Raw genomic sequence first — 23,808 nt, 5'->3', positions numbered from 1 at the left:
TGAAACCCCCTGGATGTGACCTCCCTCCATTTCATCTCTGAACTGCCTCTACTTTAGCCTTCCTCCTGGCACCGACTATGCAAGCCATTAACTAACTACCCTGCCTGCCATGACAGTCCATCTACTGTTTTACAAAATTGCATTATTTTGTTTTGTTGTTGCTTAATAAAGTGCTATGAAATTGTAATAAAGAGCACTATAAGTTGAATTTATAATTATTAACCTTAACCACTTCATCTCACTCCCTCCCTTTCCCCCATTCTCTTTTTTCCTCCAGCTCTGTCCCTCCATCTTTCCAACCCTCCCACTGGTCATATTCATGTGCTCTGCGCATGTCGATTCATCAGAAATCTCCCCTGGGCGAGAGGTTGCCTCAGCACTTCTAAAATAAGCCCCAGCTCCAAACACAATATAATTGTGCTGTTCAACATTTCCTACAGACGCCTCCCTCGTCCCGCCTGCCTCCCCTCATCAACACAGTAAACAATGAAAAGCGATCGCTCCAACTTGGTTTTATATTCAGAGATGGGGAGAGTATGGGTGTATGAGTCACTGGGTTTTGACATTGTGCTTTATTGTTTTCTAAACAAGAGCCAGAGAGAAAGGAAAGTGAGCGCCCTCAAGGCATAATGCAGCATTGACTTGCTGATATTATAGTTGCTTTGAGCTACAGTATTAGAGAATACATAGCCTTGTCAGAGTATGCTATGCTGACTGAGGTATGCAAAACCACAGCACAGACTACAGAAAACCCCACAATATAATGTAGACAGAACAAACAGAAGGCAAAACAGCCAGAGAGAGAGAGGTTTCCCACTGTCAAGGCATAAGGACATTGACTTACGATCCAGTCCATTGACGTAGCGGATGGAGACCTCACAGTGTCCCCACACGGCGCTGACGATAGGGTACAGCCTCCTGCCCTTTAACCCTCTGAAGGCCACGCCCAGGTACTGGCCGTCCACCATGAAGCTGAGTGAGCCCTCGTCCATGTCCAGCACCACCAGCAGGGCATCTGGCAGAACAAACGACTCGTCTGCCTCCAGGAAACACGGGTATGTTGGTGCCGAGGTGGAGGCCGGCCGGTTCTTACTGTCGTGGTAGAGTCTGTTCCGGCCCAAGTCCCAGCCCCACGACTCACAGTCCGAACCCACCAGGGCCGTGTAACCCACAGAGTGTAGAAGAGCGTCAGCCGTGCCCACCCCTACGACAGCGTGTGTTCCTCGTTGTCTCACCGGCCAGTGGATCCGCCAGACATGGAGCCCCCGTGTGTAGCCCACCTGGCCGCGGATGCAGTCGGTGCTCTGGGCCACCGGGTGGCGGTGGAAGGTCAGCTTGTCATCCTCCTTGACAAAGACGTTGAGCGAGCGGTCTTCGGGGTTCCATGCGTGGTGGAGCTGCAGGTCAGAGGTCGCAGGGGGCATGTCCAGAAGCAGGTCCAAACGAGGAGGCCGGCAGAAGTCTGGACCCCGCAGCTCACGGCGGACCGGCCGGTATGAAGGCTCACCCCGTGCGTCCACTGACTTGATGCTGCCTGAGATCTTCTGACCCATCGCTGCAGGGGGGGGGGGTGGAGCGAGGGTAGTATGGGGCTTCCCGCCGTTACCTCATGGACACTGTGGCCAGAAGAGCAGTCGTCCCAGGCTGAGAGACGCTCACAGAGACACTCAGTCCACTGTCAGAGGAAACTCGCAACTAGAGGAGAGACAAAGAGGAAAACATTACTTGACTTTATCATGACATATTCTCACTTTCCCAAACTCATGTTACACACAGCAGCTGTGCGAAGACAACTTTTTTTTTTTTTAAGCCCTTTTCCTCACATATTGAAAATGTAACTCTCAGACAGACAGGCTAATGCAGCTGCAAAAGGCTTCCTTCACCCAAATTAAAAACACAACGCATCAGAAGAGTAGAGGGGGAGGAAGACACGAAAGAAAGGTGTACCAGTCTGAAATCCTGTGGTTCCTACCAGCCCTCTGGAAGAAGAGGGAACATCTGAGCAGCCTCACACTCCAAGGGCACCAGACATGAACGTTCAAACTACACACCAAACAAGAGGAGACTGCCCCACCACCCCAGAAACGTAGTCACTCAACCACACACTTACCAGATACTGAACAGAGAAGACCAAACACTGTATAACAAAACACACCATGACAAACGTTGGGTCACTCACATGCACACAATGAAAAGGCCTTTGTGTGTTCTTAAAAATGAAGGATATTCTAGATGGAACACTAACATTCCTCTGGGTGGAGACTAAACAAGACCAAAAAGATTTGGGAAATCATTCCACAAAGATGTCAAAACAGTCAGTTACCGTGCCACAGATTTTACATAACTATCTCTGGCACATTCACCCTGCCACTACATTTCCCAAAAACCCACCGACTTCCATCTGTTTCCACCTGTTCCAAAATGTCCCGTTTCAAATACTCCCTCCCTGTTTGAGGAAAGAGACCCACTCCACTTATAGAGAACAGAGAGAGAGAGAACACTTAACTGGCAACCTGCAACTCCCTGAGAGAGCTGAGCTGCTGCTGGGACACAATGGCGGGAAGCGGTCACATTCAACCCAAACACCAGGGGGAGACAGAGCAGGTGAGGCAGAGGAGGCGAAGAAGAGGAGGCGAGGCAGAGGAGGCGGGGCAGAGGAGGCGGGGCAGAGGAGGCGAAGAAGAGGAGGCGAGGCAGAGGAGGCGGGGCAGAGGAGGCAAAGAAGAGGAGGCGAAGAAGAGGCGGCGAGGCAGAGGAGGCGAGGCAGAGGAGGCGGGGCGGAGGAGGCGGGGCGGAGGAGGCGAGGCGGAGGAGGCGAGGCGGAGGAGACGAGGCGGAGGAGGCGAGGCGGAGGAGGCGAGGCGAAGGAGGCGAAGAAGAGGAGGCGAGAAGAGGAGGCGAGGCAGAGGAGGAGAGGCAGAGGAGGAGAGGCAGAGGAGGAGAGGCAGAGGAGGAGAGGCAGAGGAGGCAAGCCAGGTCCAGAATTTAATAACCACATAACAAACACTGAAACTACTGTCTGTGCGAAGCAATACACATGTGCCAGTGTGTTTCAAACCTCATCTGCATTGCACTGTCTCTCTCTATACAAATTAAAGCTACATCTTCCATTTACATTAGATTTGTGTACATTGTGAAATTGTTAGACAATACTTGTTAGATATTACTGCACTGTTGGCACCAGAAACACAAGCATTTCGCCACATCCGCAATAACATCTGCTAAACACGTGTATGTGACCAATAATATGTGATTTGATTACATATTAATTCATTTATAAGTTTATAAATGACTCATGGTGCCATTTGTGCTGGAATGAAGGGTCCTATTTACCACAACGCATAACGCAATGAGGCCCACTGAGACTCACTGATCACACTGTGTTGTATGACATGCAGACACTTGCTGACGGAGATAGTGCTAAAGACGGGTTAAGTGGCTTGTCTCGTCTGAGGGAAGCTACTCGTCATCTTATGACCCCTGGGGGGAGAAACATCAAGGCAGACAATTAGATGACAAACATTGAATGGAAAAGGAGTGACATTCTCTCCTGCTGATCTCAACTTCATTACCAAGATGTCTGCAGTCACATGTCAATAGCATTAGCAACGCGCGTGCACACACTTCTGAGCCTATGTGCTGCTGGTGTGTGTCGGTCTCTCCATCCTGTGAATGAAGTAATGTCTCTCTGTATGCGTGTTGTGAGTGTTCTCTTGACCCCTGTGGCCAGTGTGTGAAGGCACACACACCAAACCATCTGGTGTTTTATACTAATCTGGGCCTCTGTCCTCTTCAATGAGCTGTGGAGGATAGGAGATGGGTGCAAGGGAGGAGATGGGTGTGAGAGTGTAAGAGCGCACCCACTACAACAAATGTCAATCTGCAGCTCATTTGCCGTTTGTTCAACATTAGTTTTAGGGACCACCCACCGGTGGGCGTCTGACTGCCAATATTTTCGTGTGATTCTACATGTAGAAATCTGTTTATAAATTACGGCTGGCACTCTGAACAGAGGTGCTAAGTCTGCAAGATGGCGCCAGAGAACAAGGCTGACGTTTTACGTATTCCTAATGAATTGTGTTTTTTGCGTTGCTTCTAACATATTTTGTACATAATGTTGCTGCTACCGTCTCTTATGACCGAAAATAACTTCTGGACATCCAAACTGCAATTATTCACCACGGACTGGCAGAGTCCGACGAGCACCACAACGTCAATGATATACTGCTTTCCTGGGAACAGGCCCAGATCCCGTCATTTGCATGAGGAGGAGGAGAAAAGGGGGCCAGAGGGCGGGCTGCCTTCTGAGAATTCATAGGCGATTGAATAAACCCCCACGCAAACGTGCAATCTTTGGAAAATAAAATCGATGACCTACGCGGAAGATTAAACTACCAATGGGACATTCCAAATGAATAACTTATACTTCACGGGGTACTGGCTGAACGACGACAATATCAACATACAGATGGCTGGTTATACGCTGTATCGGCAGGACAGAACAGAGGCGTCTGGTAAGACAAAGGTCAGCAGACTATGTATTTTTGTAAATAACAGCTGGTGCACGATATCTAAGAAAGTCTCAAAGTTTTGCTCACCTAAGGTAGAGTTTTTAATGATAAGCTGTAGACCACACTATCTACCTAGAGAGTTTTCATCTGCATTTTTCGTAACTGTCTACATACCACCACAGACTGATGCTGGCACTAAGACCGCACTGAATGAGCTGTATTCCACTATAAGCCAACAAGAAAACGCTCACCCAGAGGCGGCGCTCTTAGTAGCCGAGGACTTTAATACAGGGAAACATAAATCCATCTTACCAAATTTCTATCAGCATGTTAAGATGTGCAACTAAAGAGAAACATTTGTAAAAAAAAAATATATATATATATATATATTTTTTTTTAAATCCACTGGACCACCTTTACTCCACACATAGAGACGCATACAACGCATACAGCTCCCTCATCCCCTATTTGGCAAATATGACCATAAATGTATCTTGATTCCGACATACAGGCAAAAAATTTAAAGCAGGAAGCACCAGTGACTTGATCAATAAGAAAAGTGGTCAGATGAAAAGCTACAGGTCTGTTTTGCTAGTACAGGCTGGAATATGTCCCAGGATTTCTTTGATGTCATTGAAGAGTACACCACATCAGTGTTTGGCTTCATCAATAAGTGCATCGATGACGTCATCCCCACAGTGACCGTACGTACATACCCCAACCAGAAGCCATGGATTACAGGCAACACCTGCACTGAGCTAAAGGCTAGAGCTGCCGCTTTCAAGGAGTGGGACTGTAACCCGGAAGCTAATGAGAAATCTTGCTATGCCCTCTGATGAACCATCAAACGGGCAAAGCATCAATACAGGACTAAGATCGAATTGTACTACACCGGCTCTGGCACTCGTTGGACGTGGAAGGGCTTGCAAACCATTACAGACTACAAAAGGGAAGCACAGCCGAGAACTGCCCAGTGACACGAGCCTATCAGACGAGCTAAACTACTTCTATGTTCGCTTCGAGGCAAGTAACACTGAAACGTGCATGAGAGCACCAGCTGTTCCAGAAGACTGTGTGATCACGTTCTCTGCAGCCGATATGAGTAAGACCTGTAAACAGGTCAACATTCACAAGGCCAGACTGATTACCAGGATGTGTACTATGAGCATGCGCTGACCATTGGCAAGCATCTTCACTGACATTTTAAACCTCTCCCTGTCCAAGTCTATAACACCAACATGTTTTAAGGAGACCGCCATAGTCCCTGTGCCCAAGAACACTAAGGTAACCTGCCTAAATGACTACTGACCCGTAGCACTCACGTCTGTAGCCATGAAGTGCTTTGAAAGGCTGGTCATGGCTCACGTCACCATTATTCCAGAAACCCTAGACCCACTCCAATTTACATACCGCCCTAACAGATCATGCAATCTCTATTGCACTCCACACTGCCCTTTCCCACCTAGACAAATGGAACCCCTCAATGAGAATGCTATTCATTGACCTTAGCTCAGCGGTCAACACCATAGTGCCGTCAAAGCTCATCAATAAGCTAAGGACTCTGGGGCTAAACGCCTCCCTCTGCAACTGGATCCTGGACATCCCAACAGGCCGCCCCCAGGTGATAAGGGTAGGTAACAACACATCTGCCACGCTGATCCTCCCAGGGATCCTCACAGGGGCCACTCAGGGGTGCGTGCTCAGTCCCCTCCTGTACTCCCTGTTTACTCACCGACAACGACGAGACTGGCTGCATGGTGCCAGGATAACAACCTCTCCCTCAACATGATCAAGACAAAGGAGATGTGGACTACAGGAAAAAGAGGACCAAGCACGCCCCCATTCTCATCGACGTGGCTGTAGTGGAGCTGGTTGAGAGCTTCAAGTTCCTTGGTGTCCACATCACCAACAAACTAACTAACATGGTCCAGGCACACCAAGACAGTTGTGAAGCGAGCACAACAAAACCTATTCCCCCTCAGAAGACTGAAAGGATTTGGCATAGGTCCTCAGATCCTCAAAAAGGTTCTACAGCTGCACTATCGAGAGCATCCTGACTGGATGCATCAATGCCTGGTATGGCAACTGCTCGGCCTCCGACCGCAAGGCTCTACAGAGGGTAGTGCGTATGGCCCAGTACATCACCAGGGCCAAGCTTCCTGCCATCCAAGACCTCTATACCAGGCAGTGTCAGAGGAAGGACCTAAAAATTGTCAAAGACTCCAGCCACCCTAGTCATAGACTGTTACCGTATGGCAAGCGGTACCGGAAGCCAAGTCTAGGTCCAAGAGGCTTCTAAACAGCTTCCACCCCAAAGCCATAAGACTCCTGAACATCTAATCAAATGGCTACCCAGACTATTTGCATTGTACCCCCCCTCCTTTAACACAGCTGCTACTCGTATCATCTATGCATAGTCACTTTAATAACTCTACTTACATGTACATATTACCTCAACAAGTGCCCCCGCACATTGACTCTGTACCGGTACCCCCCGTCTATAGTCTCTCTATTGTTATTTTACTGCTGCTCTTTAATTACTTGTTACTTTTATTTCAACTGCATTGTTGGTTAGGGGCTCGTAAGTAAGCATTTCACTGTAAAGTCTACACCTGTTGTATTTGTCGCATGTGACTAATAACATTTGATTTAATTTGAAGTGTCCATACCTTAATGGAGGAAATCTGGAGTGATGAACAGAGGCGAGAGGAGGGAGATTACAGGAAGGGGGAAGAGATGGGTACAGGAGGCAGGGATGATGAGCAAAGTAGAGAAATCAGAGGAATATGAACATCACTAGTTATTCTGGTACACCTCTCCTCTGTTAGTATAGGTGAGAAGAGCTGGTTGGCGTTGGCAGTGTCATTGTTAGCATAGCAAATACAGAGACTGGCAGGACAATACAAGGCCACACAGAGACTCATACATGCCTTGCAGGCGCATTATAGCAGACAAGATCAAAGGAGTGACAGCAGCTTTGAACCGACACATGCAGACATGCAGTTTTCCACATGCACGCCATCTGAGTTATAGAGCTAATAAATAGCACATTATCTGATTCTAAGTGGATTTAAAACCGTGCATGCCTTTGCTAGCAACCCTTTGTTCCCATACATCCTATCATATCTGTCCCCTTAGCACACCTTTCTCTCAGCCACGTGCTATCACTTGGCGCCAAGATTGTTGTGCCTCCCTCCCTCCCCTGTTCCTCCCCTCCATCAAATGTGCTTTGTGGAGCAGCAGATAACCGTCACACAGTCCTAACTCAAGAGTAAATGGTTTCCCATTGTATTGTGTTGTTGTCTGTGTCGTGGGCCATTGGCTGGCCGGGGATCAATACAACGCCACTGGAGAAAAACCTCTAGAAATGACTATTGAGCAGAGGGGAAAACACCTGTGATATGTGGGCGTATTGGAAGATGAGGGGTTACACTTATTAATGTGAGATTCTGAGGATAACTCCAATGTCACACAAAAGGTGGGCAGAGTTTGAGCTATTTTAGTGATCCAGTCCATCTGAGCCAGGACTAGCGGACACACACAGAGGTGTGAACGAACTGCGTTAGTGATAGGGTGAGCACATCAGTAGTCGTACACACTCCACCTAACACAAATATTACTTGCTCTAACAGCAACTTAAAAATACAACACTGAGGGATTTACTGTGAGACTGAATAATACTCCACTACCATAGTGCAAGTACGACAACAAACCATAAGATACTGTTACAGTGAGAGAGCCAAGGTGAAATCCACTACCATAGTGCAAGTACGACAACAAACCATAAGATACTGTTACAGTGAGAGAGCCAAGGTGGAATCCACTACCATAGTGCAAGTACGACAACAAACCATAAGATACTGTTACAGTGAGATCCAATACTTCAAGACAGAGCATAACATCCTGATAATGAGTGTGCTTTACTGCTTACTGTTAAAAAAGCAGCGCACGTCATCTCACAGGACAGAAAAGACAGTGACTCTCCTACTCTCCAGACTTGTGTAACCCCAAACCTACAGGAAATGGCTTCTCTTGCTCTCTGTGTGCCAAACAGCTGTGGAATGCTAGAGTACCACACAGCTCCCTTCATTTTATATTTCCCATACTGAGTCCCTATAACATGCTAGCACAACCTTGCTTGAACACAACTGTGCCACACACAGAGAGCTAGAGACAAAGCGAGTCAGAGAAAGACAAGGAGAGCGAGCGAGGGAGAGCAAGCGCCAACATGGAGAAAGAAACAGAATGAGAGAAACTTCTTACCATGCGATATCCAAGGTCAAGCTGGTGTCAGCAATTAGATTTCTCACGACTCAAGGCAATGTGTACGCAAACACTAGAGGAGAGAGGAAATCCTAAAAGCCTTGTCGAACTTTGGCCAGAATAGTGGATTGAGAGAGAAATACAGAAAGTGAGAAATAGAATAGAAATGTCAGTAAGTGACGCCACAACAGGAAAACAGTCTTGCCTCAGTCAGTTCCCAGCTACGACAGGAAAACAGCCACTGCAAGGAGAAAGGGGGGGAATGAGCGAGGGAGGTGGCTAAGCATAAGGCCACAGAAAGTCTTTCCCAACTATTAGAAAACACCCCAGTCTCTCTTTCGCTCTGTGCTTCAAGTAGAGCGATGGAACAAAGCAAAAGAGCAGGAAAGAGAACAAAGAGACTGGTAAACAGTCCCTCACTGACTAAGTGACTGATGCAATAGGCCAGTCCTGAGGACGATGAAAAATGAGAAGTGAATAGAGAGTAGAGAATCAGAGCGGTTGTTTTTGGGTAAAGGTTCTGTGGACATGCCACTGACCAAACCTTCCAGAACTCAGAGTGGAAAGCAACCTTGGCTGGACTGTACTTTCCTGGTTGCTGCGAAGGCAGCCTCATTAGGAGTGAGGGAAAGAGAGAATGCTCTGTAGTGTTCCTTCAGTAGGAGAGACTGAATAGAGGGAAACTAAGGGAGAAAGAGGGAGGGCTCAATGATGGTGGGAGAGCTGTATCATGTTACTCCTCCTCTCACAGACACATAACCTTACAAGTATGGAGAGAACATGACATACTTGTTCATATCAACAACATGTCAGCCCTCTCCCACCTAACCTTCTCACTATTCAGCTTTGCAACCATGCCCACCTCTTCTCTAGCCTTCTCAGTGCCTATCCATCCCCCTTTCCCTCTCATGTTTCTCCCCTGAGAGACAAGAAAGCCTTCCCACCATATCTGCTCCTACCCACACTTCAGAGCGGCATTCCTCTCACCATGCCCTTTCCTCAATCTGGAGTGGCTTAAATCACAAGCTGTAGAGTCCAGGCAAGTCTCTATACCACACACAGAGGGAGATTCTACGACCACCTGCTAATACATTAGAATGCATTCTGTATAAAAAAAAAGTTTGCGTAAGAGAGCGCACATTAGGACACTATAACCGGTTGTTTCTGCTTTGTTTTGACATAGGCTCCTGTTGAGTGACAGCAGCTCTGTGTGTGTATGACCTCTGTGTTAGACAGAAGACCTCCCCTCGTCTGAGCAGAGCAGGACAGCACCGAGCACAGCACCGAGCACAGGCTGGAAACCTTTTCAATGCCACTGCCACTGTTTTTACATTCCGGTCAATTTCAACCCTCACCACAAACGTCAGTCAACTAGCTAGCTACAACCTTTGCTTCACAACTGTCAAAAGCACAGTCCCTTACAGAGAAGGCAGCATGATTCACTGAAATTAAGAGAAAGAGGGAGAGAAATTTGGAGGTGGAGTGAGACAAAAGAGATACGTTTTACTACTGGAGGTTCCATTCACTCCATCACCAGGAAGCGAGTAGAAAAGGCAATCATGCGAGAGATCAGAGAGTAAGGAGAGGAAAAAAAGGATGGCTAAAGACAAGGCAGAGTGGGGGAGGGGGGAAAGGTTGGGAGATGAAAGAGAAAGCAGTCAAAGAGCAACAGAGGAAGAGGAATGGTAGAAATAGATTACAGATCAGACTGTGTGCGTGCACATACTACATAAAAAACTTGCAGGATGCTAGCTATAAAAGAGTATCTCCTTCACAACACCGCATCACAAACAGCCATCTTGAAAGAGTAGTGCTACTTTTATCTCCTCTTAAATACAGACCGACAGACAGTGAAGATGAATCACTTTACAACAAAGATCAAAGGGGGTTGGCCAGCCAGGGCTGGTAAATGAGCAGCCATTTGGCCAAATCAATTCCCGTCTCATACACAAAGGAGACTGAAGAGCGCAATATCACCCCCTAACCCACTGCTTCAGTAATCCAGCTCCTCCAGATATGCACCCAGCCAAGAGCAGAATGGCCAGTATAGAGCTGGATAACAGAATAGCTGGCATCATACCTTAGCACTGCTCTGGGGGCCAGTACGTGCATTGCCACTAGTTGGATCCAGATAGTGAAGTTGAGATCTGGCCCCAATACACACAAAGCCGCTCGTTCAAAGTCCAGTCAGACTTGGCAGGAGTCATTTTACTGTAAGCACAAGGTGTATTCTGGAGGCATAATCCACTGGGTTGAGTACACACACTCACAACCAAACAAGACACATTCTGACAGGAGCTATTCATGAAGGTTAGTCAAGGTGAGCAGGGCAGGACATATAGTACCAGTCAAAGTTCAGACACACCTACTCATTCAAGTTTTTTTTTTTTTTTACTATTTTCTACATTGTAGAAAAAGTGTGAAGACATTCAATCTATGAAACATGGAATCATGTAGTAACCAAACAAATTGTTAAATCAAAATACATTTTGGATTTTAGATTCTTCAAAGTAGCCACCCTTTGCCTTGACAGCTGTGCACACTCTTGGCATTCTCTCAACCAGCTTCATCTGGAATGCTCTTGAATGAGTTCCCACATATGCTGAGCAGTTGTTGTCTGCTTTACCTTCACTCTGCGGTCCAACTCCTCCCAAACCATCTCAATTGGGTTGAGGTCGGGTGATTGTGGAGGCCAGGTCATCTGATGTAGCACTCCATCACTCTCCTTTTTGGTGAAATAACCCTTACACAGCCTGGAGGTGTGTTAGATCATTGTCCTGTTGAAAAACAAATGATACCTCATCTGGTTTTCACCTATTTGGACTGGCCTATCGCTGCAGAATGCTGTGGCAGCTATGCCGATTAAATAAATCACAGACAGTGTCACCAGCAAAGCACCCCCACACATCCTCCTCCATGCTTCACGGTGAGACCAACACGTGAAGATCATCTGTTCACCTACTCTGCGTCTCAAAGACACTGTGGTTGGAACCAAAAATATCAGACCAAAGGACAGACTTCCACCGGTCTAATGTTCATTGCTCGAGTTTCTTCGTCCAAGCAAGTCTCCTCTTATTGGTGTCCTTTAGTAGTAGTTTCTTTGCAGCCTTTTGACAATGAAGGTCTGATTCACGCAGTCTCCCCTGAACAGTTGATGTTGAGATGTGTCTGTTACTTCAACTATGTGAAGCATTTAATTGGGCTGCAATTTCTGGGGCTGGTAACTAATGAACTTGTCCTCTGCAGCAGAGGTAACTTGGGGTCATCAAGGCAAAGGGTGGATACTTTGAAGAATCTCGAATATATTTGTATTTGTTTTACACTTTTTTGGTTACTACATGAAACGTGTGTTATTTCATAGTTTTGATGCCTTCACTACTACTCTACAACTTATATAATAGTAAAAACAAAGAACCCTGGAATGAGTGGGTGTGTCAACTTTTGACTGGTACTTTATATGGCCTCGTTATTGTTATTTTACTTTTAAAATTTTGTTTATTTAAGTAAATATTTTCTTAACTCCATTTCTAGAACTGCATTGTTGGTTAAGAGCTTGTAAGTAAGCATTTCACGGTACCGGTTGTATTCGGCGCATGTGACAATTGTTGATGACTCTTTCACAACTCCTCTCATAAAATCCCTCCTATCAGCCAACAGTTAGGCAAATCAATGGATAAATTACAGACAATGATACTTGTCATCACATCACCCTACAGGCAACAACAAAAAAGCCCAGAAAAACAGGTTTGGGTAGCGCTTGGGAACTGACCGTGGCATGTTGATGCTCCACGTGGGTCGAACTAGTGTATGAAGCCAGAACCTCCTATACATTTTATAAAGGGCTTGGGGTACATTGATAAATCATGCTTTAGAATGTAATTCATAATGCGGTGACGACGTATAGTGACTTAGCCTAGCGCTCACTGTGTTGTCACTGTGGTACTAGTAGGTTAAAACCCAAATCGGTCTCTCCATGTTTACAGAGCATTTCAGCTGATTGGGCTGGACCCTGTTCAAATATTAATAAGTACCCAGGCTGAAGGCTCTGGTTACCTGGGCCAGCAGTTAAGTAAGCCCAAACAGTTCTGATCAGGTTCCTCACCCTGGCCCCTGGGTCATAGAAATGGGAACAATCTATTAAATAGCACATGGGTGAATCCATCAATAGGAATGAACAATCAAAAGCACTCAGCAACATTTGGCATTATGGCATGTACAGGATCTTTTATTAGTATCTCTGAATAAAACAACAGCACCTCATCTCTGCTGCTTTTGTTAGAAGGTGTAGTGTTTTTATAGCATGCGTAATCAAAGTCCACTCTTGTTTTGTGCCCGTTTTACACTTTGAATGGTTCTGGAATGCAGTCAATGTCCAATGAAGGAGTTGAATTGGGTCCATCAACTGTAAGGAGCAAATTATTAGTAGACTAGTGTTCTGCTGGTTGTATGTGAGTTCACCTGTTAATTCATCTGAGATCTGGAGTCCGCAGCGAACAACCAAATCACCAAGTCCAAAGGTCACAGGTCAATCACCTTACTGTGGCCTGCCTACTTCCTGAGGAGAAACAGAAGGGGGCCAGCGAGACAGCAGGTAGAATCAGGACAGTACATATTAGACCGTGTCTGGAAACATCACTAGCGGTCGAATCCTTGCTTCTTTAGTCCGTGTTTCCTCACCTCTCTCTTTAAAGTGGATTGGAGGAGAGGATCAGATTTTTTACTTTATTTAACATTTATATAACTAGGCAAGTCACTTGAGAACAAATTCTTATTTACAATGATGGCCTACCCTGGCCAAAATCAGACGACGCTGATCCAATTGTGCGCCGCCTTATGGGACTCCCAATTACGGCCAGATGTGATAGCCTGGATTCGAACCAGGGATTGTAGTGACGACTCTACACTGAGATGCTGCTCCACTCGTGAGCCCCATGAGACAACCAGTAGAATAAGACAGGACACCGGCCTAGACAGTGACGTGGAATGTAAGTGTACTAAAGTTTAGTGTAGGGGAATTCAGAGTCAAACAGTGACCTAGTAAAGTTGAGGGCAAGGAACTTTAGTAACCTGGATGTGCAGTACAGCTACTTTAATAGGCTTCAGCACGGGACATTCCCTCAAACCTTAGCCAAGATCACAGGACTGAAGGCTCTAATCATTACATAACCAATGTGGACCTGCCTACAGCAGACACGAGGCAAGCAGGTGACATTACACAGGGAGACATTCTGTACCAAGTGGGAATAGCTCAATACCAATCAACCAGAGGGAAGGTAAGTCAGAGAGAAAGGACAGCTAAGGAGGAGGGAGGTATAGAGAGAGAGAGAAACCATATGGGGCATTGCAATCTTAATGTTCATCAAATGTTCAGGCGCCTCCTCTTCAAACATTAACCAGGCGTGTAGTGCTGCACCACCTGTCGTTTGATGGCTAAATTGGCCATTAGGCCGGGGCGGAATTGATGAAACGACTCCGTGGGCTGCGTCACTGTAGTACATTTCTCAGCCTAAGGAAAACAGCCTCTAATCACAATGTGACTACAAGGTCTCTCATGCACGGAATAATTCCCAGCCTCCACACACACACACACTATCCAGACAACGAACCTATTCTCACGGTGCCCCTGCTGCTTCCACCAAACTAGACCCAAAACACACACTTAACTCCAAAATAACACCAAACCAGCAGTAACTTCAATCCTCAACCACCTGGTGAACCACTGGAGACGAGACTACCCAGCCAAGACCACATCCATCTGCTGTGTAAAGTGCTGCAGCCTCCGGTTTCACGAGGTGGAAATCTGGTTTACAGGTGGATAACGCCCCATTTTGAGTCCACAGATGTTGCTGGGCGGAACTGGGAGCTCTCTACCACTTGATGAGATTAGAGGGGATGAGAGACGTCAGGCCTGATTAATACATCACGCCTTTCTCATTACGGCTACCTTCACCTCTCCCTCACAATCTCCCTGTCTATCTTGATAGGCCGGGGCTCAGCAGCAATTAAGCTAAATGAGGATTGGAGAGAAGACCGTTTGGTAGCTAAGGCGCTAAATAAAAACTTCAGTGAAAGCAGTGGGAGAAGGGGCAGGGTGTGATGTATATTGGCTGCTGCTGAAAAGCTGCAGTTCCATAGACTGTAAAGGGAAGATTGTATAAGCAGAGGCTTGTTAACAGTCAGACAGCACAGCTGAATAGCAGCAGCATCCTTTTCACTACACAAAAAGGTACAGTGGGGCAAAAAAGTATTTAGTCAGCCACCAATTGTGCAAGTTCTCTCACTTAAAAAGATGAGGCCTGCAATTTTCATCATAGGTACACATAAAACTATGACAGATAAAATGAGAGAAAAAAATCCAGAAAATCACATTGGAGGATTTTTAATGAATTTATTTGCAAATTATGGTGGAAAATAAGTATGTGGTCACCTACAAACAAGCAAGATTTCTGGCTCTCACAGACCTGTAACTTCTTTAAGAGGCTCCTCTGTCCTCCACTTGTTACCTGTATTAATGGCACCTGTTTGAACTTGTTATCAGTATAAAAGACACCTGTCCACAACCTCAAACAGTCACACTCCAAACTCCACTATGGCCAAGACCAAAGAGCTGTCAAAGGACATCAGAAACAAAATTGTAGACCTGCACCAGGCTGGGAAGACTGAATCTGCAATAGGTAAGCAGCTTGGTTTGAAGAAATCAACTGTGGGAGCAATTATTAGGAAATGGAAGACATACAAGACCACTGCTAATCTCGCTCGATCTGGGGCTCCACGCAAGATCTCAACCCGTGGGGTCAAAATGATCACAAGAACGGGGAGCAAAAATCCCAGAACCACACAAGGGGACCTAGTGAATGACCTGCAGAGAGCTGGGACCAAAGTAACAAAGCCTACCATCAGTAACACACTACGCCGCCAGGGACTCAAATCCTGCAGTGCCATACGTGTCCCCCTGCTTAAGCCAGTACATGTCCAGGCCCGTCTGAAGTTTGCTAGATAGCATTTGGATGATCCAGAAGAAGATTGGGAGAATGTCATATGGTCAGCTGAAACCAAAATAGAACGTTTTGGTAAAAACTCAACTCGTCGTGTTTGGAGGACAAAAAATGCTGAGTTGCATCCAAATAACACCATACCTACTGTGAAGCATGGGGGTGGAAACATCATGCTTTGGGGCTGTTTTTCTGCAAAGGGACCAGGACGACGATCTGTGTAAAGGAAAGAATGAATGGGGCCATGTATCATGAGATTTTGAGTGAAAACCTCCTTCCATCGGCAAGGGCATTGAAGATGAAACGTGGCTGGGTCTTTCAGCATGACAATGATCCCAAACACACCGCCCGGGCAAAGAAGGAGTGGCTTTGTAACAAGCATTTCAAGGTCCTGGAGTAGCCTAGCCAGTCTCCAGATCTCAACCCCATAGAAAATCTTTGGAGGGAGTTGAAAGTCTGTGTTGCCCAGCAACAGCCCCAAAACATCACTGCTCTAGAGGAGATCTGCACGGAGGAATGGGCCAAAATACCAGCAACAGTGTGTGAAAACCTTGTGAAGACTTACAGAAAACATTTGACCTCTGTTATATACCCTTTGTTGGCAATGACAAAGTATTGAGATAAACTTTTGTTATTGACCAAATCATTATTTTCCACCATAATTTGCAAATAAATTCATAAAAAATCCCACAATGTGATTTTTGGATTTTTTCCCCTAATTTTATCTGGCATAGTTGAAGTGTTACTATGATGAACATTACAGGCTTCTCATCTTTTTTAAGTAGGAGAACTTGCACAATTGGTGACTGACTAAATACTTTTTTGGCCAACTGTATCTTGAAAAGAGTTCCAGGAGTGCCAGTGTGCTCCAAGAGATAGTGTTGTTCTCAGTTTCCTGTGGAGAATAATCCAATGAATGCTCAACATCAATGAGCAGAAAATGGATTTAAGAAAGAAAAAAAAGCAACAACCTTTTAGGAATCTTAATCTTCATCCGAGATCAATATATGCAAATGTTTCCATAGCAGGGCAGACTATAGTGCATATGATAAGGGATTTTAACCTATAGAGGGCACTTTGCATCATATGGCAAAACGGCAAAGTGGAAGTGCTGGGCAGATTACAGTGCCCTTCCCTCAGGCCTCCAGTCCAGCATCATCATGAGTAATCTACTGATTAGAGGAGTCATCTCTCCCAGCTCATCAGGCCCACAGGCAAAAACACACGAACACACACATAGTGATGTGATAGATAGGCAGCAGGTTGGAACGGCTAGAGTTGAGACTGATGTCTCTTATTGCTCTTTCTTCACAATTCACCACCTGTTCCCTCCACTTCTCCGTCATTCACTAACTGAATCTTCTTCAGAATGGGTCTTTGTTGTTCCATTCTTCCCCCCAGCACCACACACACACACACACACACACACACACACACACACACACACACACACCGAGGTTACCCTGACTCCAGCATTCAAAACACTCGTTTTGTGTGGACAGACCGGTATGAGAGTTGAATGGGCAGCGAAAGGAGAATGACAGTAAGGTCATAGCGAAACACAAAGTGGAAAAAAGGTCAGATTCCTCCTTGTTAGTTTGGGTACTGGTTTCTCTCTACACTAAAACAAGGAAGTCATTATCTTTAGGTAAGTCCCTGAGTGACTGGTACACAAAAGAACAGCAGGTTTGCACTACAACAAGCCAATGATGCTTTGGCTTGGGGTGCATCAAGCTCACATGTGCCAACTGGGCAAAACAGAGAGAACTATAGGAAGCTGCTTTTTTTGATTCCACAAGGGGGCTGCCTTTGCCCACAATTATGGGCAAAACCGTGAACTAAAAAGAAATATCATAACACTCTTCATACATTTTATTTTGAAATTTATTTTCAAGTAGCTATAGTTTACCCAATAGCAGTTTCTTATTTTTACATGAAGTGTATAAGGTTGGTAATCATTTTACGAGCACACAGGGTTAGTGTTGGGCCAGTAATAAAAAGATTGTAGACCTCCACAAGTCTGGAAATTGCTCCCAAGGATGAACCAAATGCCTGAAGGTACCATGTTCATCTGTGCAAACAATAGTACGCAAGACTAAACACCATGGGACCACACAGCCGTCATACCGCTCAGGAAGGAGACGCATCGTCTTCTAGAGATGAACATACTTTGGTGCGAAAAGTGCAAATCAATCCCAGAACAACAGCAAAGGACCTTGTAAAGATTCTGGAGGAAACATGTACAAAGGTATCTATATCCACAGTAAAACGAATCCGATAGACATAACCTGGAAGGCCGCTCAGCAAGGAAGAAGCCACTGCTCCAAAACCGCCATTAAAAAAAGCCAGACTACGGTTTGCAACTGCACATGGGGACAAAGACCGTACCTTTTGGAGAGATGTCCTCTGGTCTGATGAAACAAAAATAGAACTATTTGGCCATAATGACCATCGTTATGTTTGGAGGAAAAAGGGGGAGGCTTGCAAACCAAAGAACACCATCCCAACCGTGAAGCACGGGAGTGGCAGAATCATGTTGTGGGGGTGCTTTGCTGCAGGAGGGACTGGTGCACTTCACAAAATAGATGGCATCATGGGGAAGGAAAATTGTCAGATGTTTCTTCAATATATCCACATCAGTCAGGAAGTTAAAGCTTGGTCGCAAATGGGTCTTCCAAATGGACAATGACCCCGAGCATACTTCCAAACTTGTGGCAAAATGGCTTATGGACAACAAAGTCAAGGTATTGGAGTGGCCATCACAAAGCCCTGACATCCGTCCTATAGAAAATGTGTGGGCAGAACTGAAAAAGTGTGTGTGAGTAAGGAGGCCTACAAACCTTTCAAATCAAATCAAATTTTATTTGTCACATACACATGGTTAGCAGATGTTAATGCGAGTGTAGCGAAATGCTTGTGCTTCTAGTTCCGACAATGCAGTGATAACCAACAAGTAATCTAACTAACAATTCCAAAACTACTGTCTTATAAACAGTGTAAGGGGATAAGGAATATGTACATAAGGATATATGAATGAGTGATGGTACAGAGCAGCATACAGTAGATGGTATCGAGTACAGTATATACATATGAGATGAGTATGTAGACAAAGTAAACAAAGTGGCATAGTTAAAGTGGCTAGTGATACATGTATTACATAAGGATGCAGTCGATGATGTAGAGTACAGTATATACGTATGCATATGAGATGAATAATGTAGGGTAAGTAACATTATATAAGGTAGCATTGTTTAAAGTGGCTAGTGATATATTTACATCATTTCCCATCAATTCCCATTATTAAAGTGGCTGGAGTTGGGTCAGTGTCAATGACAGTGTGTTGGCAGCAGCCACTCAATGTTAGTGGTGGCTGTTTAACAGTCTGATGGCCTTGAGATAGAAGCTGTTTTTCAGTCTCTCGGTCCCAGCTTTGATGCACCTGTACTGACCTCGCCTTCTGGATGATAGCGGGGTGAACAGGCAGTGGTTCGGGTGGTTGATGTCCTTGATGATCTTTATGGCCTTCCTGTAACATCGGGTGGTGTAGGTGGTCTGGAGGGCAGGTAGTTTGCCCCCGGTGATGCGTTGTGCAGACCTCACTACCCTCTGGAGAGCCTTACGGTTGAGGGCGGAGCAGTTGCCGTACCAGGCGGTGATACAGCCCGCCAGGATGCTCTCGATTGTGCATCTGTAGAAGTTGTGAGTGCTTTTGGTGACAAGCCGAATTTCTTCAGCCTCCTGAGGTTGAAGAGGCGCTGCTGCGCCTTCTTCCCGACGCTGTCAGTGTGAGTGGACCAATTCAGTTTGTCTGTGATGTGTATGCCGAGGAACTTAAAACTTGCTACCCTCTCCACTACTGTTCCATCGATGTGGATAGGGGGGTGTTCCCTCTGCTGTTTCCTGAAGTCCACAATCATCTCCTTAGTTTTGTTGACGTTGAGTGTGAGGTTATTTTCCTGACACCACACTCCGAGGGCCCTCACCTCCTCCATGTAGGCCGTCTCGTCGTTGTTGGTAATCAAGCCTACCACTGTTGTGTCGTCCGCAAACTTGATGATTGAGTTGGAGGCGTGCGTGGCCACGCAGTCGTGGGTGAACAGGGAGTACAGGAGAGGGCTCAGAACGCACCCTTGTGGGGCCCCGTGTTGAGGATCAGCGGGAGGAGATGTTGTTGCCTACCCTCACCACCTGGGGCGGCCCGTCAGGAAGTCCAGTACCCAGTTGCACAGGGCGGGGTCGAGACCCAGGGTCTCGAGCTTGATGACGAGCTTGGAGGGTACTATGGTGTTGAATGCCGAGCTGTAGTCGATGAACAGCATTCTTACATAGGTATTCCTCTTGTCCAGGTGGGTTAGGGCAGTGTGCAGTGTGGTTGAGATTGCATCGTCTGTGGACCTATTTGGGCGGTAAGCAAATTGGAGTGGGTCTAGGGTGTCAGGTAGGGTGGAGGTGATATGGTCCTTGACTAGTCTCTCAAAGCACTTCATGATGACGGAAGTGAGTGCTACGGGCGGTAGTCGTTTAGCTCAGTTACCTTAGCTTTCTTGGGAACAGGAACAATGGTGGCCCTCTTGAAGCATGTGGGAACAGCAGACTGGTATAGGGATTGATTGAATATGTCCGTAAACACACCGGCCAGCTGGTCTGCGCATGCTCTGAGAGCGTGGCTGGGGATGCCGTCTGGGCCTGCAGCCTTGCGAGGGTTAACACGTTTAAATGTCTTACTCACCTCGGCTGCAGTGAAGGAGAGACCGCATGTTTTCGTTGCAGGCCGTGTCAGTGGCACTGTATTGTCCTCAAAGCGGGAAAAAAAGTTATTTAGTCTGCCTGGGAGCAAGACATCCTGGTCCGTGACTGGGCTGGGTTTCTTCTTGTAGTCCGTGATTGACTGTAGACCCTGCCACATGCCTCTTGTGTCTGAGCCATTGAATTGAGATTCCACTTTGTCTCTGTACTGACGCTTAGCTTGTTTAATAGCCTTGCGGAGGGAATAGCTGCATTGTTTATATTCGGACATGTTACCAGACACCTTGCCCTGATTAAAAGCAGTGGTTCGCGCTTTCAGTTTCACGCGAATGCTGCCATCAATCCACGGTTTCTGGTTTGGGAATGTTTTTATCGTTGCTATGGGAACGACATCGTCGACGCACGTTCTAATGAACTCGCACACCGAATCAGCGTATTCGTCAATATTTTCATCTGACGCAATACGAAACATGTCCCAGTCCGCGTGATGGAAGCAGTCTTGGAGTGTGGAGTCAGCTTGGTCTGACCAGCGTTGGACAGACCTCAGCGTGGGAGCCTCTTGTTTTAGTTTCTGCCTGTAGGCAGGGATCAGCAAAATGGAGTCGTGGTCAGCTTTTCTGAAAGGGGGGCGGGGCAGGGCCTTATATGCGTCGCGGAAGTTAGAGTAACAATGATCCAAGGTTTTACCAACCCTGGTTGCGCAATCGATATGCTGATAAAATTTAGGGAGTCTTGTTTTCAGATTAGCTTTGTTAAAATCCCCAGCTACAATGAATGCAGCCTCCGGATAAATGGTTTCCAGTTTGCAAAGAGTTAAATAAAGTTCGTTCAGAGCCATCGATGTGTCTGCTTGGGGGGGGATATATACAGCTGTGATTATAATCGAAGAGAATTCTCTTGGAAGATAATGCGGTCTACATTTGATTGTGAGGAATTCTAAATCAGGTGAACAGAAGGATTTGAGTTCCTGTATGTTTCCTTCATCACACCATGTCTCGTTAGTCATGAGGCATACGCCCCCGCCACTCTTCTTACCAGAAAGATGTTTGTTTCTGTCGGCGCGATGCGTGGAGAAACCCGTTGGCTGCACCGCATCGGATAGCGTCTTCCCAGTAAGCCATGTTTCCGTGAAGCAGAGAACGTTGCAGTCTCTGATGTCCCTCTGGAATGCTACCCTTGCTCGGATTTCGTCAACCTTGTTGTCAAGAGACTGGACATTGGCAAGAAGAATGCTGGGGAGTGGTGCGCGATGTGCCCTTTTTTAAGTCTGACCAGAACACCGCCTCGTTTCCCTCTTTTTCGGAGTCGTTTCCTTGGGTCGCTGCATGCGATCCATTCCGTTGTCCTGTTTGTAAGGCAGAACACAGGATCCGCGTCGCGGAAAACATATTCTTGGTCGTACTGATGGTGAGTTGACGCTGATCTTATATTCAGTAGTTCTTCTCGACTGTATGTAATGAAACCTAAGATGACCTGGGGTACTAATGTAAGAAATAACACGTAAAAAAACAAAAAACTGCATAGTTTCCTAGGAACGCGAAGCGAGGCGGCCATCTCAGTCGGCCTGACTCAGTTACACCGGCTGTGTCAGGAGGAATGGGTCAACATTCACCCAACTCATTGTGGGAAGCTTGTGGAAGGCTACCAGAAACGTTTGACAATTTAAAAAGGCAATGCTACCAAATACTAATTGAGTGTATGTAAAATTCTGACCCACTGGGGATGTGATGAAAGAAATAAAAGCTTAAATAAATCCTTCTCTCTACTATTATTCTAATATTTCACATTCTTAAAATAAAGTAGTGATCCTAATTGACCTAAGGCAGGGAATTTGACTAGGATTAAATGTCAGGAATTGTGAAAAACGGAGTTTAAATGTATTTGGCTAAGGTGTATGTAAACTTCATCTTCAACTGTATGTCGTAGCTAAACCATTAGATATGTCATAGCTAAACCATTACGTATGTCGTAGCTAAACCATTAGATATGTCATAGCTAAACCATTACGTATGTCGTAGCATTATAATGCAGTACAATACAAATAAAAACAATTAAACCAAAATGACAATTATGACAATTGTGGCCGTTTTGCATGACAATTAGTTATCCAAAACACCACTCGCCACATCCCTAACCAACAGCATGTAATGGTAAGGTAATGACAGACCTCACCAACAGCATGTAATGGTAAGGTAATGACAGACCTCACCAACAGCATGTAATGGTAAGGTAATGACAGACCTCACCTTGCAGTTTTATCGCGTCTCGAATTAAAGAAAATAAATCATAGCAGCTCTGTGATTGAGGCTGCTTCAATTTAGCTCAAATGCACTTAGGAACACAATTTAGCCGCTTGATAGGGCGAGGTGGTGTTGGAGGAATACCCCATGGTATAATTGAGTGCTTTGCAAGGCAGGGGGTGAGAGAGAGACACTGGAAGAGTGCGTACTGTTTTTTATGATGTGACATTTGTTGGTCAGTGGGAAGACTGGGGCCAGCCATTTATCAGTATGAGCCACTGGGGATATAAAACAGACCGCTCTTCATCTCCCTCCAACCCGGTGCTCTTTTCTCTCTCTCCACAAAACACTCAGGGTGAGTTTCTCCCCCATAGACTTTACTTGTATACGAGTGCCGGCTGAATAGCGTCATCTTCACACACATTAAATTGTGAAATAAAAAACGGCACGTCATGCCGATGTAGCATGGAGATGAATCACCAGTCGGGAAGGAGCCCTGGGTGCATATCTTACACCCCACTCCCTCCTTCCCCCCACCACCCCCTTGAGAGAGATGCAATAAATTAGCTCCCAAAATACCCAGCCAGCCATTACAGCGTGAGCCTGCAGCAGGGGCTCTAAAATAAGAACGCAAATCATCCCTATGAGGTTCTGCTCCAACCACTATTTGTCCACCTTGGCAGACAGCACGTTAATAGGCCGATGACTGATTACAGGAATAATTAAGTAATGAAATATTAAGAGATTGTTGTTAACATGAGAAACCACAGATATTTTAACCCCTGAACCTCTGGGATAGCAGTGTGCTTGGTTTAAAAAAATATCCTCAGAGACAGAACTACAGTAAGGATGCAAGTGCAGTATACCTTTACCTTTTGTCAAGAATTTCTCAACTTATTTGGAGCAGTCAGTTGATTCTCAACTGACTCCACAAAGCCTTGGAGACTGGTGATGATGCGTGGGTTCAAAGCTTAGCCGAATGGGCAAGTCTACCCAATGGAGGCCAATCACTGATTGAAGAAATTATGGACTTAAGACCTATGCAGTCTAAAGTTC

General features: G+C 46.0%; 2 protein-coding genes across 6 annotated transcripts in view; one reads left to right on the top strand and one right to left on the bottom strand.

Moving 5' to 3' along the window:
• LOC115117976 (SPRY domain-containing SOCS box protein 4-like) overlaps positions 1 to 23,808 on the bottom strand; it is a 60,099-nt gene that overhangs the window by 9,212 nt on the left and 27,079 nt on the right. For 2 of the 5 annotated variants that reach the window (XM_065024317.1, XM_029646493.2), the window contains one exon: positions 845 to 1,695. In XM_065024317.1, coding sequence (XP_064880389.1) covers positions 845 to 1,553 — 709 coding nt within the window. In that variant the 5' untranslated portion in view covers positions 1,554 to 1,695. Of the gene's footprint in view, positions 1 to 844; positions 1,696 to 8,774; positions 9,121 to 11,400; positions 11,552 to 13,232; positions 13,321 to 23,808 lie in introns of those variants that run through there. The other 3 variants (XM_065024316.1, XM_065024318.1, XM_029646495.2) reach the window with 3 other exon arrangements.
• On the top strand, positions 2,554 to 3,000 carry LOC135573871 (octapeptide-repeat protein T2-like). Its single transcript, XM_065024053.1, has one exon. The coding sequence runs from the start codon at positions 2,554 to 2,556 to the stop codon at positions 2,998 to 3,000; it is 447 nt and encodes a 148-aa protein (XP_064880125.1).

The sequence above is a fragment of the Oncorhynchus nerka genome, linkage group LG11 (assembly GCF_034236695.1).
Source record: "Oncorhynchus nerka isolate Pitt River linkage group LG11, Oner_Uvic_2.0, whole genome shotgun sequence".
NCBI lineage: Eukaryota > Metazoa > Chordata > Actinopteri > Salmoniformes > Salmonidae > Oncorhynchus > Oncorhynchus nerka.
The sequence above is the reverse complement of the archived record's forward strand: the minus strand, read 5'-3'. Positions and strand labels throughout refer to the sequence as shown.

What these genes read in the sequence shown, in the direction of transcription:
- LOC135573871 (XM_065024053.1), top strand. Translation starts at nt 2,554, where the DNA reads ATGGCGGGAAGCGGTCACATTCAACCCAAACACCAGGGGGAGACAGAG.